This window comes from Saccopteryx bilineata, chromosome 6, assembly GCF_036850765.1.
Source record: "Saccopteryx bilineata isolate mSacBil1 chromosome 6, mSacBil1_pri_phased_curated, whole genome shotgun sequence".
NCBI lineage: Eukaryota > Metazoa > Chordata > Mammalia > Chiroptera > Emballonuridae > Saccopteryx > Saccopteryx bilineata.
Genome location: NC_089495.1, coordinates 17,128,487 through 17,144,560, shown reverse-complemented (window position 1 = coordinate 17,144,560; position 16,074 = coordinate 17,128,487). Strand labels below are relative to the sequence as shown.

General features: G+C 38.7%; 1 protein-coding gene across 5 annotated transcripts in view; it reads left to right on the top strand.

Moving 5' to 3' along the window:
* Positions 1 to 15,462, top strand: part of PCM1 (pericentriolar material 1) — a 99,015-nt gene extending 83,553 nt beyond the window's left edge. For all 5 annotated transcript variants that reach the window (XM_066234273.1, XM_066234270.1, XM_066234272.1 and 2 more), the window contains 8 exons: positions 1,180 to 1,239; positions 1,503 to 1,638; positions 2,241 to 2,401; positions 5,430 to 5,505; positions 6,980 to 7,236; positions 10,006 to 10,098; positions 10,182 to 10,299; positions 12,253 to 15,462. In XM_066234273.1, coding sequence (XP_066090370.1) covers positions 1,180 to 1,239; positions 1,503 to 1,638; positions 2,241 to 2,401; positions 5,430 to 5,505; positions 6,980 to 7,236; positions 10,006 to 10,098; positions 10,182 to 10,299; positions 12,253 to 12,278 — 927 coding nt within the window. In that variant the 3' untranslated portion in view covers positions 12,279 to 15,462. The remainder of the gene's footprint in view (positions 1 to 1,179; positions 1,240 to 1,502; positions 1,639 to 2,240; positions 2,402 to 5,429; positions 5,506 to 6,979; positions 7,237 to 10,005; positions 10,099 to 10,181; positions 10,300 to 12,252) is intronic.
* The last annotated feature ends 612 nt before the right edge of the window (positions 15,463 to 16,074 follow it).

The following is a 16,074-nucleotide window of genomic DNA, read 5'->3' as shown; positions in this document are numbered from 1 at the left end:
TCTGGCTTCTTGTACCCTGTTCAGTTCATCTTGACCACGTGCGATGTTGGATAGGGCTTTTCCTCTCGAGGCACACCAGGGGCTTCCCCCCGCCCCCCAGACCTGCACCCTTTTCTTAACTAATGACAGGGAAAGCAAGTCAGGACCCAGAATGATGGGATAACTCTTTTCCTTAAATCTAAAGTAGATAGTCAAGCCACCTGTTTCATACTTTTTATAGTGTTTTTATTCTAGACATAAATAAGTTGCAGAGTATTTCAGCCATTGCTTAGAGCTTAAAGAAAATAAAACAAGATAATACTGTAATAAATGCTCGGAAACACTACGTTAAGGAGGCAGTCTCACGGGGTTATTAGGGGGTGAAATATTACTAAGGCATGAAAGACAAGGAGTTGATGATGATTTGAAGGAAGGGGAAGGGCATTCTGGGAGGAGGGGATGTGTGAAGACTCGAGGCGGCCTTGAGTAGTTGGGAGAACAGAGAGAAGGCCAGGGAGACAAGAACGCACTAAATGAACTGAGAGTGGAGGAGAGGAATCTGCAGAGGTAGATAAGGCCAAGTTATGGGGCTTTGGAAACTCAGATAAAGACCTTTTATTCGAAGTATGATGGAAGTCCGTGGTAAAGTCTGAAATAGAGGAGTGACATAATCTCATGTACAATTTGACATTTTTCTCTGGATACCATGTTGAACAGAAATTAGAGGAGAGGAGAGAAAGAAGCAGAGACCAGTTGTAAGACTGTTGGGTAGACTGGGTAAAAAATGGTGTGTCTTAGCTATGAGTTCAACAACAGGTACACTTTGATGATTGAGTCAGTAAGACATTCTAATGGTTTATATGTGGATAATAAAAGTGCAGTATAGCCTGGTTCCTAGTTTTCTGACTTGTGTGTTTGGGTGAAAGAAGGGGCATTTACCAAGACTGGGAAGACAGCTTTTGGAGGAAAGGGGTCAAGATTTTTGTTTTGGACTTAGTAAATTTGAGATACCTTTATGTATCCAAGGAATGTCAGTAGGCAGTGTTGCTTTGCTTTTTTTTAGGAGTTTATGTTACATTTCTAAGAAGCATTCAACTCTTTGTATGATGCTCAAAAACTGTAGTATTTGTTAGTTTACTGAATACCTAAGTATATTACTTAAGGTTACCCCTAAATTCTGTTTAATTGATTTGCTTATAGGCCAAAAAGATTCTTGAAGATCATGGCTCACTTGCTGCAGAAATTGATGAAGAAGACAAAGTGCGTGCTAATTATTACCTAAAAATAATGCTTTTGAAATGAGATTAAATTATTTTAACAGCTTTTAAAAACCTTAATGCTTGAAAGCAAAGTATTTTATCAAATGTCCTGTCTTGTGACAAACTTTTATTTCTTTTAAAAACAAAGCTAAACTGTCTAAAGTGATTCCTTGTGTTTTTTATTAGATAATGACTGTTACCATTTTTATGATATACCTTTTCTAATGTACTTTAAGAAATTAATTACTCATTTATTGTGGCTAGGACAAGGATGAGACCGAAACAGTTAAGCAGATTCAAACATCTGAGGAGTATGATGGTGATGGTCCCAAAAGTGTGAGATCTGATATTTCTGATCAAGACGAAGATGAAGAAAGTGAGGAATGTCCAGTATCTATTAGTAAGTTTGGAGGCCTCATCCAAGCTTCATACACCTGTTCTATTTTGTTTTTTTGTGAAAGAGACAAAGAGAGGGACAGATAGGGATAGACAGACTGGAAGGGAGAGAGATGAGAAGCATCAGTTCTTCATTGCGGTACCTTAGTTGTTCAGTGATTGCTTTCTCATATGTGCCTTGACCGGGGGGCTACAGACCTAGTGACCCCTTGCTCAAGCTGGTGAGCCTTACTCAAACCAGATGAGCCCACGCTCTAGCTGGCGACCTCAGGGTTTCAAACCTGGGTCCTCCGCGTCCCAGTCCGACTCTCTTATCCACTGCACCACCACCTGGTCAGGCCATACACCTGTTCTTGAAAGGTGTCTTATTGAAACCTTTTGGGGAATGTAATGAATACGGAATTAGGGTTTGACAACTATTGAATTTTAATTGCAGTATAAGCCTGATTAAATTATTTGGCCTTTGTGCACCACAGTTTTTTCTAATACTTACTGGTTTGAAGATTTCAGATGTTGTATGTAAGGCACTTGCACAATACAGGAATGCAATAAATTGTAACTATTAAGTGCCGAAAATTTGCTAAAATACTGTGTTAATCCATTTAGATTTATCTAAAGCTGAAACTCAAGCATTGACTAATTATGGAAGTGGAGAAGATGAGAATGAAGATGAAGAAATAGAAGAATTTGAGGAGGGCCCCGTAGATGTGCAGACGTCCCTGCAGGCTAACACTGAAACTACAGAAGAAAACGAGCATGATGAGCAGGTAGTCCAGTGCAGACCAACACACCTCCCACCTGTCTTATTTTAACAACAAGCAGATCCTTTTATTTTTATTTATTTATTTATTTATTTTGTATTTTTCTGAAGTTGGAAACGGGGAGGCAGTCAGACAGACTCCCGCATGCACCTGACCGGGATCCACCCGGCATGCCCACCAGGGGGCGATGCTTTGCCCGTCTTGGGGCGTCGCTCTGCTGCAATCAGAGCCACTCTAGCACCTGAGGCAGAGGCCATGGAGCCATCCTCAGCGCCCGGGCCAACTTTGCTCCAATGGAGCCTTGGCTGCGGGAGGGGAAGAGAGAGACAGAGAGGAAGGAGAAAGGGAGGGATGGAGAAGCAGATGGGCGCTTCTCCTGTGTGCCCTGGCTGGGAATCGAACCCGGGACTCCTGCATGTCAGGCCGATGCTCTACCACTGAGCTAACCGGCCAGGGCCAAGCAGATCCTTTTTAAAGATGACAGAATTGACTGACTGCTGAACTAAGCACAGATTGTTTTTTGCTTAGTCTTATACATTCTTTCATTTCAGTTTATTAATTGTCTCAGTTTTTTATTTGCTTTATTGTCTTTGAACATACTCCCACGTCTTTATGATACCCCAAAGCTGTGTGAACCTCTCAGTGGGATTTTGTAATAAACCAGTTTGTCGGTTTTGTCCTTTCTGCAGTGTTCCCCCTCTGTGCTCCGTCCTGGGTTTGCCTCTTACACATGCTGAAGAGAATAGAAAATAGTGGCGTTTATAACCTTCCAGTTCTCTGTATTATTTTGAGGTTCTTTAATAAAAAGGAAACCACTTTACTTAGTCAACTTGAAATTGCCTCCTTTTTGAAACATTTTTAGAAGCTATTTTTAAATTTCTTTGTATTGAAGGTCTCTGGTTAGACAAAGGGCATAGACTAGACTGGGAATCCCCTTTGTCAGGTTTGCTCCCTCTGTGTCTGGAATCCAACCTTTTCGTCCTCTTTCCTGATCTATTCATTTTGGTGGAACACATTTTCTAATAACTCTAAGAAAGAGTAAAGATACATATTTTGAGATTTTTTATGTTTGAGGAAATCTTAATTCTTTCACGTTTAAAATCATTTTTCCTCAGAACTTTGAAGGTAGTGCCTCTTTGTCTTCTAGTTTTCAGTGTTGAGAAGACCAGTGCCTTTCTTAGTCCTCATCCTTTCTGTGTATCTCTTTTTCTTTGCCATTCCAGAAGCTTTTCCCTGGAGTTTTCAGATTTTACAGTGATACAGAACAGCGTCACAGTCCTCTCTCATTCACCACGCTGGTACTCAGGGGCTTTTCAATCTGTATCATGCCCTACAGTTTGGTGATTTTTCTTATTTCTCACCATTTTCTCATTCAGGAATTATTATTATCAGATATTAGCCCTCATGGATTGATCTTCTTCCTTTTTTTAATTTTTGTAGTAAGAGGTTGAAAGATGAGAAGCATTAACTTGTAGCTCTATCACTTTAGTTGTTCATTGATTGCTTCTTAACATACCTTGACTGGGGGGCTCAAGCCGAGCCAGTGACCTCGGGCTTCAAGCCAGCGACCTTGGGATCATGTTGATGATCCCACACTCAAGCCAGCAACCTCAGGGTGTTGAACCTGGGACCTCAGCATCCCGGGTCAGTGCTCTGTCCACTGCACCACCACCAGTCAGGCAAATTTTCTCTTCCTTTTATGATTGATTGTTACTTTTTTAGAGCACCCTGCTGCTTCACAGAAGCAATGTCTTCTCTTACCACCTGGAGACATTTCTCAACTGTCTGGGTGCCTTCGGTGCTTAATCTGAAGAAGGATATGCCTCGAAGCTGCTTGGGTTTCTTTGGAGCTTTACTGTCGGGGCAGTCGGGTAAACAGCTTTTTGAAGGAAATTCCCAGATGTCCGTACCTATTGGTCTTTTCTCCGAGGTGGTTTAGTTTCTGCAGAGAAGGTCCCCTTATCCCTGAGGGCCCGTCACTGTGCAGACTCGTCCCCAGTGCGACACTGCCCAGCCTCACTCGTGCTTTCCACACCCCCCCTCAGGGCCCCAGGCCTGAGATTTTCTGGTTCAGTTCCTCTAGAAGGTAGTGTCCGTCTTCTGTTTAAGTTGGGGACAGAACCTAGGTGCATACATTTTCCTTACACAGCTTCAAATATCTACGCCAACCCCTTTTAATCACCAGCTGCCACCACCACCACCTAGGTGCAGAACCTAGGTGCATACATTTTCCTTACACAGCTTCAAATATCTACGCCAATATTTTAATCACCAGCTGCCACCACCACCAGTTTCTTCCTAGAGTCTGGCACGTACAATGATGAGGTTAATCTCGCTTTTGTTTGCTCCTGCTGCTGAAAGCGCTTTGCTTTGTTCATCTTTGCCTCTCCTGGTAAATTCATCTTCATTTCTTAGCATCCACATATAAGCAGATGGAAGTTTTGGTCCCCACCCACAGTGAGTCTGACTCAGAGGGTCGGGGATGGGCCTGGGGCATCGCCATGTTTGCAAGCTCCTCAGGTGATTTCTGTTCACCAAGTTTGAGAGCTGCTGACCTATCGTAAGGAAAGCATTTTTACACAAGGAGCCTAGTACAGCTCTTAGGAAACAGTATAATAGAAATGCCGAGCTTCATTTTTAAGCAGAATGCTTCCAGTGTGGCTATCATCAGCAAATTTCTCTCCAGCTCCAACTCAACACTTACATCAGGGTAGGGGTTAAGAATACACACACAGGCTTTAGAGTCAAACAGAAACGAGATGAGTTTTATTTAAGATAGTCTGATCTGAAAAAAAATAAAAAAATAGTGGAATCCATAATATTCCAGTTCTGTGTATTATTTTGAGGGTTTTTTTTTTAAGAAGAAGAGGAAACCTTTTTTACTTAGCCACCTTGAAATACTTTTAGAAGGTATTTCTAAATTCTTTTTTATGAAGGTATTAGTTTGGACAAAAGCCACGTACTAGAAACCACCTCCTATATAGTGAAGATATATTTTAGGCCCTGCTGTCAAGACATTTATTTTTCCTTCTAGGTTCTACAACAGAACTTTGAAAAAGCAGCAGAAAGCAAAAATGTCCCATCAGAACAAGAACCCACTACTAGTAAAGGTAAGAAATCTAAGTATTCAGTTTTAAGATTAAAGTGCCCTTCATGTGCTTAAATGAGAAAATTAAATTCTTAGCTAATGTAAGTTGAAGATAATTTGAACCTAATATATATCTGCTTTCTCCCCCAGAAATGTAGAAAACATGAGGACTTATTTTTTCTATCCTTTGGTTCTAAATGACAGCTTTGCTGAGTAGAGTAATCTTGGTGGTTGGTCCTTGTTTTTCATCACTTGCAGTACTTCGTGCAGTCCCTTCTGGCCTGCAGTTGCTGTTGAGAAAGCAGCTGATACAGTCCTACGGGGGCTCCCTTGTAGGTCACTAACTGCTTTTCTCTTGTGCTTTTAAGGTGCTCTCTTTGTCTTTTTCCTTTGACAAGTTAATTATGATGTGTCTTGGTGTGGGCCCCTTTGGGTTCATCTTGTTTGGCACGCTCTGTGCTTCCTAGACTTGTATGTCTGTTTCCTTCACCAGCTTAGGGAAGTCTTCCATAATTATGTTTTCAGGAAGGTTTTCAGTTTCTTGCTCTCTCTCTCCTCCTGGCGCTCTGGGATGTGAGTGCTGGTGCCCTTGAGGTTGTCCCACAGGCTCCTTACACTGTCCTTATTTTTTGGATTGTTTTTCTTTTTCCTGTTATGATTGGGTACTTTTTGCATCTTTATATTCCAAATTGGTGATTTGATTCTCAGTTTTATCTACTCTACTGTTGACTCCCAATTCCTTGTAAATTTTTCATTTTAGTTAGTGTATTCTTCATTCCGATTGGTCCTTTTTTATGCTGTTAAGGTTCTCACTAAGTTCCTTGAGCATCCTTATAACGAGTGTTTTGAAGTCTGCATCTAGTAGATTGCTTGTCTCCATTTTGTTTAGTTTTTTCTGGAATTTTGTTCTGTTTTTTCATTTGGGGCATGTTTGTTTTCTCACTTTGGCAGCCTCCCTGTGTCTTATTACGTGTGTTAGATAGAGCTGTCACATCTCCCAGCTTGACTGAGTGGCCTAACGTAGTAGATGTTCTGTTGGGTCCATGGGCACAGCCTCCCTGCTCACCCAAGCTGGCCCCTCAATGTGTGTCCCCCTATCATATGGGCTGTGTACACCCTTCTCTTATAGTGAGTCCTGTTTGCTCTTTGTCGGTGGGAGGGATTTACCCTGTGGCCAGTCAGCTGCAAGGACTGTCCTTGCTGTGACCACTACCCTCTGACCCCCGTGGAGGATCAGCTGTGCAGGGGCCCACCCCACAGAACAGGGCTCCCTCCAGGGGGCTCTGGTGCTGCATCCAATTCATAAAACATCCCCAGATGGATCTGGTCTATTAAATTTAGAAACTGTTGATAAGGAAACTTGATAGTTGCCTTTCTTTTGGATCTTAAATGCCTTAAATACTCTAATTCATACATATTGCCTTTATTTGGAGTAATAGTAAAATTTTAACAGCTGTTGCATTCACACTAATGTTAAGTCTTTCCTTTGATGACAGATGACCAGGATAGTGCTCCTGTGAAACCATGTTACCTCAATATTTTGGAAAATGAGCAACCTCTAAAGAGTACTGTCCAGAAGGACCCACTTACTACCACCGATTCATCTCAACAGCCCAGCGCTTTGCCGTTGCCTTTAACTGAAATTGAAACCTTGGTGCCTAGAGTCAAAGAGGTTAAATCTGCTCAGGAAACTCCTGAAAGCTCTCTGGCTGGAAGTCCTGATACGGAATCTCCAGTGTTAGTAAACGACTATGTAGGTGTCATTACCTTTCTCAATATTTCTGCATTTCATTTCTGTGCTAACATTTTCAACATATTTTAAACTTGAACAGAAGGGTGATATGAAATTAAGATAACTATCGCAAACCTAAAAGCAATTCTACTTTTTATAATTCAGAGAACCAAAAAGATGAGTTTTAGGTGGCAACCTAGAGCATTCATTTCAAATTTGTATCTGAATGGGTAACGATGTTTGAATCATTATTACACTCTTATACTACCCATGCGTGACTTCTCTGCTATTTAGAACATTTCGTAAATCGTTGATACATAAAAGTTTACATTTGGGTGGGAAAATAAAACAGCTTACAATAGAGTTTTTATCATTATACACTGAATGACAAAAATGCTGAGAAATATGCTACCAGATCTAAACTTATTCTATAACAATTTAATTTTATAGCAAGGAGGTTATTATTTTTGGATCCTTGTATGATATGTTTTATATTTTTTGTCTTATCAGCAAAAACGAAGGGATTTATAACACTGTATTTTTATGTCTAAAGAATGTGTTTCACATATTTTTTAAATTAACATCAGTTTTCTTCCTAAAGATATATTTAGCCTGACCAGGCGGTGGCGCAGTGGATAGAGCGTCAGACTAGGATGCAGAAGGACCCAGGTTCAAGACCCCGGGGTTGCCAGCTTGAGCACGGGCTCATCTGGCTTGAGCAAAAAACTCACTAGCATGGACCCAAGGTCACTGGCTCGAGCGGGGGGGTTACTCAGTCTGCTGAAGGCCCGTGGTGTGGTCATGGCACATATGAGAAAGCAATCAGTGAACAACTATGGTGTCGCAACGAAAAACTGATGATTGATGCTTCTCATCTCTGTTCCTGTCTGTCTGTCCCTATCTATCCCTCTATCTGACTCTCTCTCTCTGTCCCTGTGAAAAAAATTAAAAATAAATAAAAAAAAGATATATTTACAATTAAGATTTTATAATTTCTCAAGAGAGGGGCTTATAATTTTTCAAAAATGTTAGTAGAAAGAGTAATTCTTAAATCTTGTTTTATTTGCTTTACTATCAGTAAAACCCTGCATTTAAAACTCTTAAACTTATCTGTTAGATTTATTCTGATTAGCGTTTGATGAGTGTGAGAGTTGCTGAATGCAGCACGGTGATGAAATGAACCTGCAGTTAGATCAGTGGTTCTCAAAGTGTGTGCCCTAGAAGATTTCCAGGTGCACCCTGTGGTATTTCAGAGAAATATGTGCCTTTGGGGACCAAAACACCAATAGTGTTTTTGGAGTTTAGATTTTTGGGGGACAGAGGTGTGGAGAATTGGCTGTAAGCTGACAGTCTGCCCAACTCCCCACCTCACTTGCCTGATTAGGTTGCAAAAGGCTGTTTAGCTGTGGTGCTGGATTGTTTACACTACCCCCATGTTCCCCGGAAAGACTGGAGGCAAGTTTTTTCTATCCTTTGTTTGGTGTAAAGTTAAGATGATATGTATGGTGGGGGTTTTCTGCACTCAACACAATTAAGAGTAAAAAGAGAGGAATTCTTCAATGTATTGACGAGGAAATGAGAGTTTGTCTTTCAAATAAATGCCCAAACATTGAAGAAATCGCTAGGACACATCAGGCTCATGTTTCTCATAAACACAAGAATGAAAAAACTTAACACATTTGTGCTGGGACCTGCCAAATTTACTAAATCTTACCAAGAATGTATCTATATATATATAAAAAGATAACTTTTTTGTCATTTTTTTACTTTTTAACTCCTTTTTATGAATTCTAAAAAGCATAACAAAAAATATAACATAAAAATGTTTAATGTCAAAATAAATTTAAATTTATCATTTATTTTGTTTAATTACCATAAAAGCACACTTGGACTTTATATATTTTTTATTTAATATTTGACTTAATTATTATAACATATTTCTCAGAAATTTGTATATAGTGTTGTAGGATTTTAAATGCGCCCGACTTTAAAAAGTTTGAGAACCAGTGAGTTAGATTATGGAGGGTCGTGAATGTGAAATCTTAGGCTAGGACACTGCTGAAGGTTTGTGCATATGACAGGGAAATGTTCATAGTCATGGTTTTTGGAGATGAGTCTGATGACTATAAAGTATGCTGACAAGGGAGCATATGTTAGGAGGCTCCATCATCATAAATACAGAATATTGTACAAACTAACAGAGAGAGAGATGGGTGAGAAATGTTCCAAGAAAAAGGAAAACCTACAGTTTCCACTTGGGTAATGGTGGGATGATGATACTATTAAAAATCAGAAAAGAGAACTAAGAATAAAAGAAATCAAGTTTCAGAAACAGTGTGAGGTGATCACAAAAATGAGTAGTACATTCAGACGTCATCTTTCTGTTGGAGCCTCCACAGCCCGAGACTGAAAGTCTGAATGTTTAGGTTCTGCAGGATGCGGCTCTGGCGTTGTCTGTAAACAGGAAACGAGCTGTTGTCTGACTTTTCAGCCCGAAGTATAACTACTATTTCTTCTTCTAACTTACAAACTGGCTCTTTGTTTTATAAAATGAGAATAAGAAAGTGTGAAGTATATATGTTCCATCCCTGCAGGTATGTAACCCTTCCTGTGAACTCCAGATTTCTGTTCTATTCATAGAGTTTAAATATATTAGAAAACCACATATGATAGAATTATTGATGTGTATTTACATAAGAATCCACTTTGTCTCTTGGCATGGATGGCTTTGGTTTAAATCCAGAGATAGAGTGGGTTACCTTCATTAAAGATAATTTGTTTATCTTGCAGGAAGCAGAATCTGGTAATATCAGTCAGAAGTCTGATGAAGAAGACTTTGTGAAAGTTGAAGATTTACCACTTAAACTGACAATATATTCAGAGGTATTTGGTGCTCTTTAAAACTTTTCTTGATATAATATTCTTATAATTTAATAAAAATGATTTTTTTTTTCATCATTCCAAAGGCAGATCTAAGGAAGAAAATGGTTCAAGAAGAACAGAAAAACCATTTACCTGGTGAAATACTAGGTGCAATGCAGACTGAAGAATTAGCTGGGAATTCTCAGACACTAAAAGAACCTGGTACGAGTTTTCAGTTTTAACCATATCATATTGAAAAGTTACTCAGCCTTATGCTATCACTTTGCTTTGTTTTTTGTTTGTTTGTTTGTTTTTGTTTTCAGAGACAGGGAGAGAGAGTCAGAGAGAGGGATAGACAGACAGGAACGGAGAGAGATGAGAAGCATCAATCATCAGTTTTTCCTTGTGACACCTTAGTTGTTCATTGATTGCTTTCTCATGTGCCTTGACCGTGGGCCTTCAGCAGACCGAGTAACCCCTTGCTCGAGCCAGTGACCTTGGGTCCAAGCTGGTGAGCCTTGCTCAAACCAGATGAGCCCACGCGAGCCAGCGACCTTGGGTCCAAGCTGGTGAGCCTTGCTCAAACCAGATGAGCCCACGCTCAAGCTGGCGACCTCAGGGTCTCAAACCTGGGTCCTTCCGCATCCCGGTCTGACGCTCTATCCACTGCCACCGCCTAGTCAGGCTGTCTTGTTTTTTTTTTAATTCACTACTGGTTCCTGGAAGATTTAAGCCAGATACTAGGAAGGAAACATAGTTCTGTAAAATTTTTAGTTCAACTTTCTAATTTATGGTATTATCTGATAATTTTTCTATTTCTGTTTTTAAAATCTTTAGTTTTAGCGAAGTAATATATGCATATGGTTTAAGAAAGGGAAGATGCAAGAGTTAATGATAATTGGTAAGAGCCCATTTCTTTTAATTACCGGTTTTTAATTTTCTTGGAGGAAACCCTCTGTCTCAAAATAGTACTCGTATGATTTTTCTAAAATTTTAAAAATTCAGGTAGTATTTCTTATCTCCTAAGTGAAAAGGGGGTATTTAGTCCTGCCTCTCCTTTCAGTGTTCATATTGTTTTTGTTTTTTCTCCTTGTTGCTGTTATTTTTAATAGATACATTTTCTAGTTTTCATCAGCTTTGGTTATTACCTGACTTCTCCTTCCCTCTTCCTTTTGCCTTCTCTGTTCAGTTTTCACCATATTTTTACATTACTAAGGTTATTAAAAGAAACGTTTTGTTTTTGTAACTGTAATAGTTAAATCTTTCCTATTTTTATGAAGATAGTTCTATATAAATATGATTCATGGCTGAACCAAGTGATAGTCCCAGACTTCCTCTTAATGGGTCTAATAGCACAACCCCTGGGCCATTCAAAGAATATTTCTTGCATCAAGGTCAAAAGGTTTCTTTGTTGTTAACTGTCTTTCAGTTCCTTAACTGAGTAAAGTCAAAGTCATGTAAGATTTTTTTGTTGTTTTTTCTGGAACTGGGTAACGAGAAGGGCAGATCTAATGTCAGACCTTCAGTTAAATTTGCAGTCTTCAGCCGAGTTCTGCTTGCTAGCCGCTCAGCTGGTGCCCAGGCCGCACTCTTCCCTCCCACTGCGCCTCCCTGCAGGCAGCATCGGGGGCGTGCTGGATCTCCCGGCCCTGGCCTCTCAGAACCACCCTGGCTTTGTTCATTTCTGTAGTGTTTCCTTTTTCTCTCTCTCCTATTTTTTTTTTTTTTTTTTGAGAAAGAGAGGAAGTATATGCTTGGTCTATTTCTTACAACAGAACCCATCACCTTTTCTTTTTAGATTTTTATTCTGTGTTATCAGGGAATTATTGTAACAAACTAAATTAGTCTTTCCTCGGTAATAACTACTTTAGTAGTGAAAGTTGTCCCTGGCCAGGTAGTTGAGTTAGTGCCTTGTCCGGACAGGCCAAGGTTGCGGTGTCAGTCCTTGGTCATGGCACATACAGAATCAACCAGTGAAGGCCGAAGTAAGTGGAACAGGTGGAACAGCAGCTCGCTCACTCGCTCGCTCTTCCTCTCTCTCCTCCTTCCTCTCTCAAATCAAGTTTTAAAAAAGGGAAAGTTTTAATGAAAAACAAGAATATTAAAGTAAATTTTAGTTAAGTAATATCTTAATTCAGTAAGTAATTTATAAGGCATTATTATTCTGTTTTTCAGAAATATTGGGAGCCCAAAGCACATGAGATGACTTCAGAGGCTCATCTAACTCTCTTTACATATATGAAAATGGTTCTAAATAAACATGGTTTGATCTGTATAAAGATGTAAATTAGTTGACACTGCATTTTTGATAGGTGTGCTATTTTTTGCCCATGACAGTTTAAAATATAAGAAAGAAATTCTGGACAGAGTCAAGCCTTGATACACTGTGGGGTTTTTGCTTTTTCTTTCTTGTTTTCTTCCCTTGTGATGTTTCGTAATGTTGAATTTAAAATGTAGTTTAAATAAAGTACGTACTTATCTGTAAAGTTCTTTTGGGGAAATTATGTTGAATTTTATACAGCAAGTCACTGTTATATATAATCAGGCTGTTCAAAGAAGAGCAGTGGTCAAGAGGTAGAGAAATACACTAATATGATAAAGTCTAATCATTATGCCAGGCATCCAAGTATTGCCAGTGTTGCTATTGTTGGGTCTGTTGTTCTTTTAGACACCTGCATGTCTTATTCCATGCAAGAATCGGGCAGGTGATAAAGGTTTCCAGGGTATCTGTGAAGTTATTATAGAATATATATTAACACTCTATTCAAATTGGATAGTAAGTTTAGAACACATATCCTTAGTACTGATTAGATAAATATTTTCTGGAACTTCAATTCTTGTCTATATTGCTTCTGTCTAAAAATAAAAAAAAATAAGTTTTATATGATTAGAGAGTATATCTACACAGATAAGTAACAGTATGTATAATTTTAAAAGAAAAACCAAGCTCTTTCAAGTAGGGATTAGTAGAAATAAATTTATGTACCAGAATGTTAAGGTTCTGTAAGCCTTTGGATACTTACTGAGAGGACAGTTTAAGACCAAAGCATAGCAGTTTCTTCTGTGCACAGTGAGAGGTGAAGGGTTGAGTAATTGGAAGTCTGTGTGACTTCTCCATCACTAAGTCAGCCAGCTTGTGAAAGATGGTTTACCTTTAGATCCCAAACTTGCCATATACCCAGTACAGCGTCACAGAGCCAGCAAACAGCTCTTTATCCCAGGTACCTTTTCAGTTTGTTAAAAATAGACTAAAATGCCCTGTAAGAAAATAATTTGGTTGGTATTCCTTTAAAATTCTTACCTGTCTGGTATTTGTAAAACTGCAGTGTCCAATCAGAGTGTATTAAATGGGACATTTACTTATTGCTGCTTAATTTAAATTATGTAAAAAACATATCTCCAACTTTAATAAAACCTATTCAGAAAACTATCATTCCAGAATCAGGAATTCTTACTCATTTGGCCTGACTTCTGGGAAATTGAAACAATAAATTACATTATATGTGTGCTCCAATTCTATATTTGTTTTCTAGTTTGAATAGGAGGAGGGGAAAACTTCATTTTGGTACTCAAGTGTAGGCTCATGTATTAGAACTCTCTGCATGCATATTAAAGATTGATATGGTGGACAAGTTGTACTTCCATCTTAGTTGTCACTGAAGTCACTAGCTTACTCCACTTACAGCTGCTGTAATCTAGTCTGCTGCTTCCTATCTTGGTTGATAATTTATGTAGTTTTAAAATACGTAGGGCTTGAGGGGAAATAACTAGTTTCATGTTTTTCCCTAGTCACTATTCCTAAAAGGAATATTCCTGTTTATCTTCATTTATAAGTTAAAATTTTTGTTAGTAATAAAAGAGGGAGAAAAGGTTACAATGAGTAGAGAGAACCCTACGCAGGCTGAGATAACTCCTACAATAGTGAGCTCACCGGACTGTGCTGGCATTGTGTTTTGTAACGTTCACTTTGGGTGAATAAGTGTATATCCTGCATATGATCCTGAATCGCATTTTCATTTCAATTGACATAATCATTCGTACATTAGAATGTATTCCAGAATTGTGGTTTGACAACTTGAGATATAAAATGAAACCAAGACATGGAAAATGATGACAAAATCAACTAGCCAGAGAGATGTATTAAACTTGAGACCATTTCTCTTATTGTCCAGGTATGATCTATTTCTTAGTTGTATCTACCATACATACTGTGTGTAGAACATTCTTGAATTTATTCAAAATTAGACTGACATGTTTCTGGCTTATTGCTAAACTTTCTTTAAACAAATCATTCTTCATGTGTCTCAGAAATCATTGACTCTGGATTTCATTTAGCTCACTGTACAAATATGATTTCCCAGTCATCTTGCCTGGAAGAGCCAGCCTTTATTGTTCCTCTTGCTGTACAACTCTGTTACTTTAACGCTGTCTTTACATGTTTGGTGTTTTCTTCCTGTTAATTGGTGCTTCTGGGCTGGCTCGTTTTCATTAAAGAATCGAGGAGAATCCTATGCCTACAAATGAGTTCACTTCTTATATAAGAATTTTCATTATCAATTCATTTCATCTGGCCACACTCAGAAATATCTGTAACAGAACCTTTGGGCCCACAGTTTCCAGAAAGCTATTGATTTGGTTATTTTGAAAACCAGTCCCAACAAAGAGTTTCAGTACAACAGAATTCTCTTATATAATATTCTTGCATTAAGACTTATCCTATGTTTGGTTAGTTATCCCTGATATTTAGGTCTGTTAAATCACATGATTAATTTAAAATAAATAGCAGGTGTAAATATGGCTGTATTGCTAGAAATCCTCACCTTTAAATGAGCCTGTGTCTCCCAGAGGGCAGCAGCCTGTTTAAGGCCATCCTGTTGATAAAATGACATCACTAAGACAGAATATAAAGTGCTGTATCAGTTCTCAGTAATATTCAGCATGTGTGTTAAACCACTCCTTTAGGGAGACTGGATCCAGACATTTAGAGGTCTTCCATCTGCACTGCTCCTTCACCTGTTGGATGGAGATCAGTATTTTTCTAGACGGAGACGATGGGTCCGTCTATCCAATGAATGTAGTTTCATGTACATGCTTTGATGACAAGTGCTACACAAACGTAAGGCATCATATATGTGTGTGTGTTGGAGAAAAGAAAGGCGCAGGAAAAGAAAGGATGAGCATAACCCATACATGCTTTCATGTTGCTTTCTAACATGTGCTGGCTCTCCTCTTGTAACTTTCCCTTCTTTACAGAAGGAAGCGGGGTCTGAAGAGCCTTCGTTCTCGTGGACTTAACGCGGAGTTTTCCCACAGTGCCGCTCTCACCATTCTAGTTCTCTTCCTCTGTTCCATCTCTGTCCTCTTTCCATTCCCTCACTCTATCTCCGCACCCCCAAAAATGTTTGAGACAGAGGAATAGAGTTTAAACTACAAAATTAGAACTTTAAATTTTCGATTATATAATTTTAAGTTTCACCTTGAATTATATCACATATAACTGTCCCTGGTGTTTTTTCATTTTGCCACCACCAGTTGTCAAATTGATATTATATAGGTGTTCAGTAGGTGAATTCTAATAACTTTTTTTGTGATCCATCATTGAATTCTATTATATTTGAGTATTATTTCTGGTAATATCTAGGAAAAGACATATTTTAGAACATAAATGTTTACTAATGTGGTATTCAGTGGTCATCTTAGATTTTCATATAGAAAATTTCTATACCTTCTACAGGACTGCCAGGATTCAAAAACTCAATTTCTGTAACATTATATATTGTAGTTCAACGTTTTGTTTGTTTTTGTTTCGGAAGCACAATTCTGTAACACATCTGTACATTTGTATACTGGATTGTGTGCTCACCACCCCAAGTCAAATAGTTAAGCTTTTCTTATAAATATTAGCAGTCATTTTAATACATGAGAGCCCTTTTGTTCTTGAGCTTAAAATTCTTTCACAGATATTTGGACAGTATTATAGTAAAGCTAAGAGGTAGT